An 11,313-nucleotide genomic window follows, 5' to 3' on the forward strand; every position below is an offset into this window, starting at 1 on the left:
GTATGTTTGTATGAGTGTAAATATGTGTTAACATATGTGTACATTTGTGTAAATGTGTTTATAAGCGTATACGTGTGTCCATGTAGCGAATTGGTCACTTTGCCGCGATATCGATAACAGAGACATTGAGGACAGTGTGGGCGGCCGGGTTAGTGATACAGGTATCACTTCAAATATACTTCCCCCTCTCTCGGTGTTCAGTTCTGTTCTCTGCCTTTCGCCCACAAATGACTACATTAGAGCGGAACAGAAGTACCAAAAAAAAATAAATGTAAAATATGAGGTGACTATTTGACGAATTGCAGATCGAGATGAAATGGACCATTTCCTCTAGCAGTGCCTCAAGGTTCCCTCTTTGGGGGTTTACAGGAAATCATTCGTTGCTTTAAAAGTGCATTAATAAAAAATAAACCGGTCACGTCTACCGCGAGGAAGCAAAAAAGTCCTAAATGCCCCTGAGGCCGGGGTAGGAAAGGGTTAGTTACCTGTCCGCTTCTGCTGCTTCTTCAACAACTTTCCTCCTGAAATGTTAAACCTCGGGATCCGAGGAGGGGGGAATGAGCCAGCCAGAGAGCACTTGGAGAAGTCAGGAATCTGGTTTCTATAATGTCAGGAGGCTACACCGCTCTGCAGCGGCAAGCCAGCTGCAATATTTAACAGACGCGCGAAGGAGCTGGGGGAATATGGGTTTTGTAATTAAACCTCGGTTAAGTTGGAATGGGAAGTGCATGGCTGGGGGGGGGGGGGGAGCTCGCATTCTGCGGCAGCAACTCCACCAGGAGACGCGGGGGCTACAATTGGTAATGTATTAGAGCAGAGCCAGGGTCTGAAAACACAATTTGGTGCACCCCCCCCCCCCCCCTTTCCTCCCCATGAAACCAAAAAAAAAAATCAGGTGTTTTTAAGTTTCGAGAAAACCAAAAATGGTCTGTTTCTCAGTTTGAGAACACAGCTGAGAATCGATGCTGAGTGTTTCAGTGCCAAGTTTGTAAACTGCTACTGACACAATTGATAATATTATTGATTGCTCTCCTGGGTTGGGGGGGGGGGGGGGTAAGGGTAGGGATAGAGGGCTCTTCCTATTGGCTTCTGTTGGAGTTACGTGTCTGCTCAAGCCCCTCCCCCGGGTTATAAATGGACTTTGGAGGTTTTATCACAACAGGTTTGAATGACATGAGTCCAGGCTTGTTGTGTTATTGCAGCTGGGACGCCGCTTGAGTCCATTGCCAGCCTTCGCTGAGAGGGTGATTGAGACCCTGTGGGTGGGTGGGTGGGGGTGGGAGGGAGGGAGGGGGGTGGGGGTGGTGGGAGCCAGCCATGGCTTTTACCATGTTGCGACCTGTTGCTGCTCGGCACTTCTACCCGGACATCAGCCTCCACTCGGACGATGAGAACAAGAGCGAGAGCGAGGGTTCCGACCAGTCTTTCGACTGCTGCCACGGGGCTGGGAAGAGGAGGCGGGTGGGGTTCTCCAAGGGCACGATGGTGGTGAAGCACCGGCAAGCGGCCAACGCTAGGGAGAGGGACAGGACTCACAGCGTCAACACCGCCTTCAGCGCCCTGCGGACACTCATCCCCACCGAGCCCCCCGATAGGAAACTCTCCAAGATCGAGACCCTCCGCCTGGCCTCCAGCTACATCTCGCACCTGGGCAACATCCTGCTGCTGGGAGAGGAGTGCCTGGACGGGCAGCCGTGCCTGGCCACCGTCTACAGCAGCCAGGATGAGTTTGAGGGCTCGCAGCCCAGATCCATCTGCACCTTCTGCCTCAGCAACCAGAGGAAAGGGGTAGGTAGCTTTTCGCTTGGGGCTCACTGAGTGGAGCCCAGGTCAGCAAAGCAGGTCATCTGAAAATGTTCAGAATGCACAGCGACCCTGGCCTGGAATGAACCGATTTTACAGAGCAGGAGGAGGCTTGGTGCCTGTGCTGACCTTTGTAAGAACTGTCCAATTAATCCCCACCGCTCTGCTCTGTAACCTTTTTATTTGTTGCCGCTTTTTCAAGTATTTGGTCTATTTCCTTTCGAAGGTTACTTTCAATCCAATTCCACCGCCCTTTCAGATAACGAATTCCAGAACCATTCAACCAAAAGGAACATAATTTGGGCTCAATAACACATTGATGTCACTTTTAATAATCATGTTTGTAAATACATATATTTCTATATGAGCTCCGTCTCCTAACAACCTGAGGTCTAACCTTTCAAATAATCACAAAACAAGAGATCCGTGATTTGTTGAAAGGCTATGTCTCAGTTTATTAGGAGAGTTGATTTTGTGTGGAAATATTATACAAATAAAATATTTCCTGCTTTTTCCAAAGTATTTCAAATGTTCAGCCTATAATCAAAGATTCAGCAGGTTTTAAGGGTCAGAGCTAATTAAGGAGCAATAGTCTCATTACTCTGTATGGAGGTCCTTAATAATAATAATAATCGTTATTGTTACAAGTAGGCTTCCATTAACACTGCAATGAAGTTACTGTGAAAAACTCCTAGTCGCCACATTTCGGCGCCTGTTCAGGTACACAGAGGGAGAAGTCAGAGTTTCCAAATTACCTAGCAGCACGTCTTTAGGGACTTGTGCGAGGAAACTGGAGCACCCGGAGGAAACCCACGCAGACACAGGGAGAACGTGCAGACTCCGCACAGACAGTGACCCAAGCGGGAATCAAACCTGTGACCCTGGCACTGTGAAGCAACAGTGCTACCCACTGTGCGACCATGCTGCCCATTATAGAAGCATAGAATTACTACAATGCAGGAGGCCATTTGGCCCATCAATTCTGCACCAACCATCTGAAAGAGCACTCCACTTCGGGCCAACCCCTGCCTTATCCCTGTAGCCCAACCTACCCTGGATATCTTTGGACACTAAGGAGCAATTTATCATGGCCAATCCATGTAACGTGCACATATTTGGAATTTGGGAGGAAACCGGAGCACCCGGAGGAAACCCATGCAAACACGGGGAGAAAGTACACAGTCACCAAGGCTGGAATTGAACTGGGTCCCTGGCACTGTGAGGCAGCAGAACTATATGCACATTGCCTTTAACATAGAAAAGTATCCTAATTGGCTTCACAAAGCTGTGAGAAAACGAAATGCCAAGTCAAACAAAAGATGAATTGGGGTGACCAAAGGTTTGGTCAGAAAGGTTTAACCGACCATAAAATCTGTTTGATCAGTTGCTGCATTTCCCAGTCCACCAATGCTGAATTTAAAAGTCCCATCCTTGTGTTCCACAAATGCCTTCCCCCTTGCCAACCTGATTTCTGCAACCTTCTCCAGGCGTACACCTTCCCAAGAACTCCAATTCTGGCTTCTTGGCCATTCCCAACTCTCTCTACCTCAGCATTAATGTAATGCCTTCAGCAGTCCAGGCCCCAACTCTGGAATTCACTCACTGAACAACTTTGCCTCTCGTCCTTGATGTCCTCCTTTAAGACCTTCCATGGACTACGCTTTTAGTCACCTATTCCTAATTCCAAATTTACCTTCTTTGCATCAGTATTATTTTTGTTTGATTATCACCTCCCGACGTTAAAGATACCATAGAAAGAAAAGAAGACTTGCACTTGTATAGTGCTTTTCACAACCCCACCAGATGCCTGAGTGCTTTACAGCCAATTAAGTGTTTTCGAATCCTAGTCACTATTGTTCCTGGGGCAGCACGGTGGCGCAGTGGTTAGCACTGCTGCCTCGCGCTGCTGAGGGCCGGTTTCGATCCCGACCGTGGGTCATTGTTCGTGTGGAGTTTGCACATTCTCCCATGTCTGCGTGGGCCTGACCCCCACAACCCAAAGATGTGCAGGATGGGTGGATTGGCTATGCTACATTGTCCCTTTATTGGAAAAAATATGAATTGGTTCTTTAAATTTATCTTTAAAAAGTCACTATTGTTCCGCTCAATTGCTTCTTAGTTTGCCTGTGTGTGTGAGTGTGGCTCTGCTTGATCTGGTGTAATGTCCCTCAAGCTATAAGCCCCTGGCAACAGACTAGAGACCTGTTCCAGGAATAATTAGCTACAGAAACAGATGAAAATCTGACCTGTGAACGGTTAGGGGGTGGAAAGGTAGAGAGAGAGAGAGAGAGAGAGTCACTATTGTGATGTAGGAAACACAGCAGCCAGGCTAGTTGTGCACAGCAAACTGAAATGTGATAATGACCAGATAATTTGTTTGGATGATGTTGAGGGACAAATTATGGAACAGTTATGTCCCGCTCTTCTTCAAAATAGTGCCATGAGATCTCTTACACCCAAGCAGGTAAATGGGGCCTTGATTCAATGCCTCATCCAAAAGATAGCACTTTCAACAGTGCAGCACCCCTCCGTATAGTACTTGGAGTATCCGCTGAGAGTTTTGGGCTCAAGCCCTGAAGTGGGACTTGAACCCAGAACGTTGTATCTCAAAGACGAGAGTACTACCAACGGAGCCATAACTGACATGTACGTTGTTGTTGAATCTGCTGCTAAAAAATACATGATTTTGTACTAATATTGAAAATTAAATTTTGGATTAAATTGTTTTGTTTGGTGTTATTTCCATATTTTGATTTGGTTTTATGAGTTTAAAATTTGTTCTCATTTGTTGGGAGTGACTGACTATTGGTCAAATGTCCAAATTCTTAGACTGAACTTGGCCAGCAAGAGGAGCAATGTGGACCTTATTGCATTTCATCATGGAATAATTGGTTGAATCCTAGCTTAAAAAAATGCAGCTGTCCATAGTCAGCTCCAGAATTTGTATTCCAAAAAATACCACAGAACTATTTGTCTCAACTGTCAAATAATCCTTTCCAAACTAGAGATAAGAATGTGATGGCAATTGGGCCTGATGTGTATCAAATGTAATACAGGCCACCATACTCCCTATTAGCATCAAAGGTAACAATCTCCCATCAATTCTTAGCTTCTAACTTTAAACCCTTGCATTGTCGTGTTTTAACTTCCAAAATAATTTTGTTGGTCCAGCCAATAATTGGAATGTAGGCAATAACTCGCCTTCAAACATTAATGTCCAGAAATGGTGATCATTACAGGTGATTAACTCTGAATAATTTATTTGCATTTATATGGCTTCTTATCTGAATTTTGTTGTAAATGACAATGCAAGAGCTTAAAATTAGAGATTGGCTTCTTCTGAAATTGCAAACTGATTTTAAATGCTTCAAATGAATTGAAATCCAGTAATTAATTGCTGTTATGGGGTCATACATACTATTTATTAATATCTTGCGTTTCTAGTCAATATATCTTTTCATAACTTAAAGAAATTTATATAACATTCTGTAGATTTACACTAAAATGAAAACAAAGTGTGCTCTAACTGTTTACTTTTGCTGATTTTTAAAACTCTTGTCTATTCTTTAATATAAAATCTAAGCTTTTGTTATTTACAATTCTCCAGCATGTCATCTTATAAAGTGTGCCTAGAGAATTTAAACATTCTGAAGAAAATTTTAAAAGTGTGTGTATTATATAAATTATACACAGTGGATTTTGTTAATGGTACTTCAGGCCTCAGAGAAGCTGATTTTAGTTGCTATGCAGACACAATACTGTTTGTGGGTCAATCTCTAATTGTAGACATAATAGACCAATGTCGTCCACCTGTTCGACAGGAAAGCTACTGCATAAACACCAGAAATAGTTACATTCAGTATGAATATAACACGTCAAGTAAAATGTGGTTTGTGTGAAGGAAATTTGGGAGCAACGCTGGGGAGTGAAATTGAACATTGTACCTCCACACGGAAACAATATAAGGTTACAGTGATTTTTGTCCTAACACTCTAAATATCTATAACAGTCAGTAAAGTAATTGAACTGGAGATTAGAGAGTAGCCACTAAGAATATTTACTTTATTAAATTAAACGTTATGAAAAATATGACACCGTCCTTTAACTCAGGATATAATTTCAAAATGAAAATAATTTTACAAATAGGTTTCAATTTGAATTACTTCAGACTGTGCCAAATGAGATTGGCAGGCTTTCCAAACTGTTTTGAGAGAAAATTTCGGCAGAGTCGTCTGTTAATAGAACTGTCCTCCAAAGCAAGTAGATCATGAGACTAATACATCAGGAATTCACCCTGGGTCAGTAAAACCACACAGCCAACCAGTCCTGGTGAATAATTTGGTTAGTGTGTAAATACCAGTTTGAATATTTTTAGAGCTTGAGCTGTCGTTTTTTTATATAATGTTCTTGAAGATGGTAGCACATGGGCATCGCGGTAGTGCATTTTACTTGACATGTTGCTTCACAGTTCCAGGTCCCAGGTTCGATTCCCAGCTTGGGTCACTGTCTGTGCGGAGTCTGCATGTTCTCCCACGTCTGCGTCGGTTTCCTCCGGGTGCTCCGGTTTCCTCCCACAAGTCCTGAAAGACGTGCTGTGAGATAATTTGAACATTCTGAATTCTCCCTCAGTGTATCGACAGGCGCTGGAATGTGGCGACTCAGGGATTTTCACAGTAACTTCATTGCAGTGTTAATGTAAGCCTACTTGTGACAATAAATATTAAGACTATGAACAGTGCCAAGGCTGAAGCTCGGACAGCAGAATATCAATTCCAACCTTTTTCAGGAAACCATTGATGAAAGAATAGTGGGAACAATGTGATAAAGTGAATACCTCAATTGTGGATTTTTTGTTGCTGAAAGAGAACGAAGAACAAAACTTCCATGCCAAGTGGAAACTTGGCACATCCCAAATGGAAACAGGAAAGATTGGAGGTAAAATCATTTCTATGCCCCTGGCCCCTCCCATCTCTTTGTATTCATTGGACGCTCCCTGGGTCAGAACACAATGGATGGGACCCAAGTCACACGCCTACCTTCCCAGCCACGTGGACCAGGGTGCCAGGGATATCAAGTGACTTGGAGAGAAAATAGCAAATCGTGGTCTGTTAAAGCACAATAAAATTGGGTGTAAAGGGTGGTGACAATGGAGTGAACTTGAATTTGATTTTTTTCACCATTCACAGACGATGGGTGGAACATTTAGCACAGGCGCCTGCTCATCAATCCCTTGTGGGGTTACTGATGAACATAAAGATTACACCAATGTTTAACTCATCGAATCAATAGGACTGACTCACACGTCCAGACGATGTTTAAATGTGGAAATAGATTAGATTAATGAATAATCAAAGATTTAAAGTTGTTAAATAAGAATAAAATAGGAATTAAATTCAATGTTTACTTCAAAAAGTCCTTAATCTCTGTACAGTCAGTCATAAATAAATCCCAAACTATAATTTATAACACAAATAGACACGTGTCGACCACCGCTAATGAAATTGCTGGGAATTTATAGGGCGGGCAAATTATTGTTGTTGACTAATTAGACTGTGAGAGAAAGTCGCCAACTTTTAGAAACGCAACTTTGTTGGCAAATTCGATTTCCCAAACAGGAAATAAAAGCGACCTTTCATAAATAGGTGTGTGTATATCATGAGAAGTGGTATATAATGAGATGTGCACAAAAGTGCGAAACTCTGAACTAAAGTTGGAAATGCTCAGTGGGTCAGGCAGCATCTATGGAAAAAAAACAGGTTTAATGTTTTAAGTGGATGACTTTCACCAGAAGGTATAATGTATATTACACCTCGTCTCTTAAAATAACAGTATTTGTCAAATGCCGGTTTCAAGTTCGACATGCTTTTTGCCCTCCTCAAGCCTCTACACTACGGGGCGTGCTGAAACTTTAATATTAACTCGCCGACTGTATTTAATCAATAAGAGTAAATTGTCGGCAGTAAATGTGAGGTATCAAATTAAATGGTTTCTGCCAGCATTCGCAAAACCATCAAGCTTTGTACCGTGCTTCATGTTCATAACAGCACCTGAACCGCTCAATTCAATTACACACACTGTAGCTCATTTCCTACATGTATTATTGCACATGTGTCGTTTGCTTTACTAAGGGGGGAAAGGACATTCTTCACTCGACCCCATATAAACCAAAAAGGCTCCCCTAGGAGAGTCGTGACGTGAAATCAGAATTGTATTTTTTTTTTGCAATTCATACCTTTTATAAATGAAGCGGTTTTTTTTTCTTCTGCTTTTGTTTCAAGCCCCAGCTCTGGGTTCTATCATTGATTTACATTTTAAGACGCTTTTTCTTCGTGTCCTTCTTTGGAGCTTGGGCACCAGCACAGACAGGTTGGGCCGAATGGCCCGTTTGTCCGCAGAAATGTCTCGATCATGAGTTAGCTAAACCTGGAAATAACGGTGTGAGTTACTACCTGGGTTGAGAGAGCGTCAACACTAAACTTAATTGCATCTAATTGACTTTGGTGACTACTTTAGCCGGACATTTAATTTCTCCGTTCACTTGCGAGATGCCGTGGGGGGGGGGGGGGGGACAAAAATCACACGAGTGCAATTTTCTGAACTCCAAAAGTGCCCCCCCCCCCCCCCAAGAAATTAATGTCTCCCAGCTACAAGGTAATAAAGTACATTTTGGGACGTCAGGTGTGCCTAAGAATGGGAACATTAAGGGGCGGAGAGGGAGACGGTGACACACAGGGACCATTTCAGGAAGCCGAGTGTGTTTTTCTAACTGACCCCCACATAGAACAAACAGCGATGTGGAGTGTATCGCATTACCAATTGGTTACAGTTCTACTGTTACAGACGGCGTGTCATTAATCTGTTACTCGATCACCTCTGGAATGGTCAACCCTCTCCCATTTTAAACCCAGTCCTGACTAAATCCGAACGAAAAACACAAATGTATTCCCTTTTTAAGTTAACATCAAGATAGATTTGCAAAAGAAAGGGGGCATTTTGCACATTAATCCTTCTGCAACATATTAATGCATAAAATAATTTTGATGTTTTGTAAAAGAAATACTAGATTATCGAAAATCTTTATTAATATATCACTTCATGCATGCTTTGGAGAAACACTAACTCGAATGGATATATTTTATACTGCGATTTTAAAATGGATATGTTGGGTTTAGGAAAGTTTAAGGTGATAAAAGGGAAGTTCAAGTTTAATTGTCCCAATTTTGAAATGTGTAATACATTTTTCGTTGGTTCCTGTTAAAGCGGTCGATTTGTTTTTTTTTGTCCTTTCTTTAGGTTAAGGAAAAGGACGGAAAGAGCGGGTATTCCAAGCTCAGAGGACCAGGAACTCTGCGGATGCAGCGCCAGTGAAAGGAGGGGCTGGAGGGTGAGGGAAGGGGGCTTCTCCGCCCTGAGTGAGTGATGTGGGGGTCTCAGCGGAGTGCAACCGGAGTCAATCTCCAGGAGATCTCGCAGCAACCAACAGCAAAATTACACCCGGTAAAACCTCCTGCAAACAGAACTTGGAGCCAGCCCTGGGACCTCTTTGCTTCCCCCCATCACCTGGAAGGATTTCTAAGCAGAAACTTTTATATCTGGAGTCAGGAATTTGGAGTTGGAGTTCCTGCTACAATCCACAGACTGGACACAGTGTCAACTCGGTGTTAAGGGTTGGCCAAAAAAAAGAGTGACACTTTAAAATATGCTGAAGTCTATCTCCATTTGGGGAGATGTGGCCTTTTCTAAGTTTTTATGTTGTTATATCTGCTGTAAAAAATTGTTTTTTTTTTAAATCGAGCCAAAATGTGAAAAAAAATAAAGGAGAAATGTGTTCTCTGTCGGGAATGTTGTGCTTGTAGTTATTCAGGGTGGCTGCTGTTTAAAATACTTGGAGAGGCAGTAAAAGGAAGAACTTGCATTTGTATAGCGCCTTTCATGATCTTGGCCAATTACTTTTTGAAATACTGTTGGAATGTGGCAGCCAATTTGTGCACAGCAGGTGAAGTAACGTTGCCCTAGTCCCAGATGGCCATAGGCTGCTTTACCCTCTGAGGGGGAGGGCTGACTGGTGGTGAGTTAACCTGATCGTCACCACACCTCAGGTGAGGGGCAAGGTTGAGAAAGCGGAGCCTTCGTGAATAACCTCAGCCTGTAGGGAAATTGGGAGCCACTCTGCTGGCCTCGCTCTGCAACACCAACCAGCTGCCCAGCCAACTGAGCTACACAGCACAATCCCACAAATAAATGACAGGATCGTCTGAGGTTGCTTGAGGGATAGAGACGCTGGGGAAATCTCCCGGTGCAGATAGAGCCTAGGGCAGCTAGGGGGGGGGGGGGGGGGGGGGCTCTGTTTGACATCTCCTTATCCACTGACAGTGCTGCACTCCCAAAGTGCTGCACTGAAGTGGCAGCCGAGAATTTGTGCGCTGATAATATCGGTCCGGCATTGAGCCACCTTTGCCAAGGCATTGGTCCCTGGGTGGGACATCTCACGTGACTATTTTCCGAATTAACAGGCAGGGAGAATGGAGAGGGGGGTGGTTTATAGGTGAAGATTACTCTTTGTTGTGACTGGTCTTAATTCGGGCTGGTTTCGCTCGGTGGGCTAGACAGCTGGTTTGTGATGCAGAACAAGGCCAGCAGTGCGGATTCAATTCCCGTACCAGCTTACCTGAACGGGCGCCGGAATGTGGCGACTAGGGGCTTTTCACAGTAACTTCATACTTGTGACAATAAAAGTTTATTATTACCTGCACTACAAACAGTACCTCAAGCTTCTTCTGCATGAGCCTCTCTTTGGAGTGGGGGAAGAACCTGCTGATCACACACGGGGGCTTGGCTGGAGATTTTGTTTGGCAGAGACGCCTGTGAAATTGTACGTCGGTGCGAGTCATGCCTCAGAAAAGGAACATTCAGGGTTGGGATGTGTGGGAGATTCTCACCTTGTTCCCCTGTGAGGTTGAGCAGAGCCACCATAGAGCCATACAGTATAGAAGAGGTCCTTCGGCCCATCAAGTCTGCACCGACAAAGCTCCACTAATCCCACTTTCCAGCACTTGGCCCATAGCCCTGAATGTTCTAACATTTCAAGTGCTCATCCATTAAAGTGTGTGAGGTTTCCCATCTCTACTGCCCTTCCAGGCCTTGCATGCCACACCCCCTCCACCCTCTGCTGGCCATTTCAACAAAGTTGGCCTCAATCTTTGCTGTGCGACCAAAACTCATCGTGTAGGTGAGGCAGGCTGCGATGTCACAGTAAGGAGGTGAATCCTGAATGCGGATGTGGAAGAATTCCATTCATTAACTCAGTAAATATGAGGTCACCCAAAACTCTGCTGCCCCTGCCTTAACACACAGCAAGTCCCATTCCCCCATCACCCATTCGCTGACCGACATTGGTTCCCCGTCAAGCAACATCCTGATTTTAAAATTCCCAGCCTTGTTTTCAAACCCCTCCATGGCCTGGTCCTTCCTTTTCTCTATCATCTCCTCCAACCACACAACCCTCCCAGA

The 11,313-nt window shown here is 44.0% G+C and overlaps 1 protein-coding gene across 1 annotated transcript; it reads left to right on the plus strand.

Annotated features, from left to right (window-relative positions):
• The first annotated feature begins 1,302 nt into the window (after nt 1–1,302).
• tcf15 (transcription factor 15) lies at nt 1,303–9,623 on the plus strand. Its single transcript, XM_038803688.1, has 2 exons — nt 1,303–1,788; nt 9,097–9,623. Exons 1-2 carry the CDS (start codon nt 1,318–1,320, stop codon nt 9,169–9,171), a joined length of 546 nt encoding a protein of 181 aa, XP_038659616.1. The 5' UTR covers nt 1,303–1,317; the 3' UTR covers nt 9,172–9,623.
• Nucleotides 9,624–11,313: the final 1,690 nt, after the last annotated feature.

Source organism: Scyliorhinus canicula, chromosome 7 (assembly GCF_902713615.1).
Source record: "Scyliorhinus canicula chromosome 7, sScyCan1.1, whole genome shotgun sequence".
Lineage (NCBI taxonomy): Eukaryota > Metazoa > Chordata > Chondrichthyes > Carcharhiniformes > Scyliorhinidae > Scyliorhinus > Scyliorhinus canicula.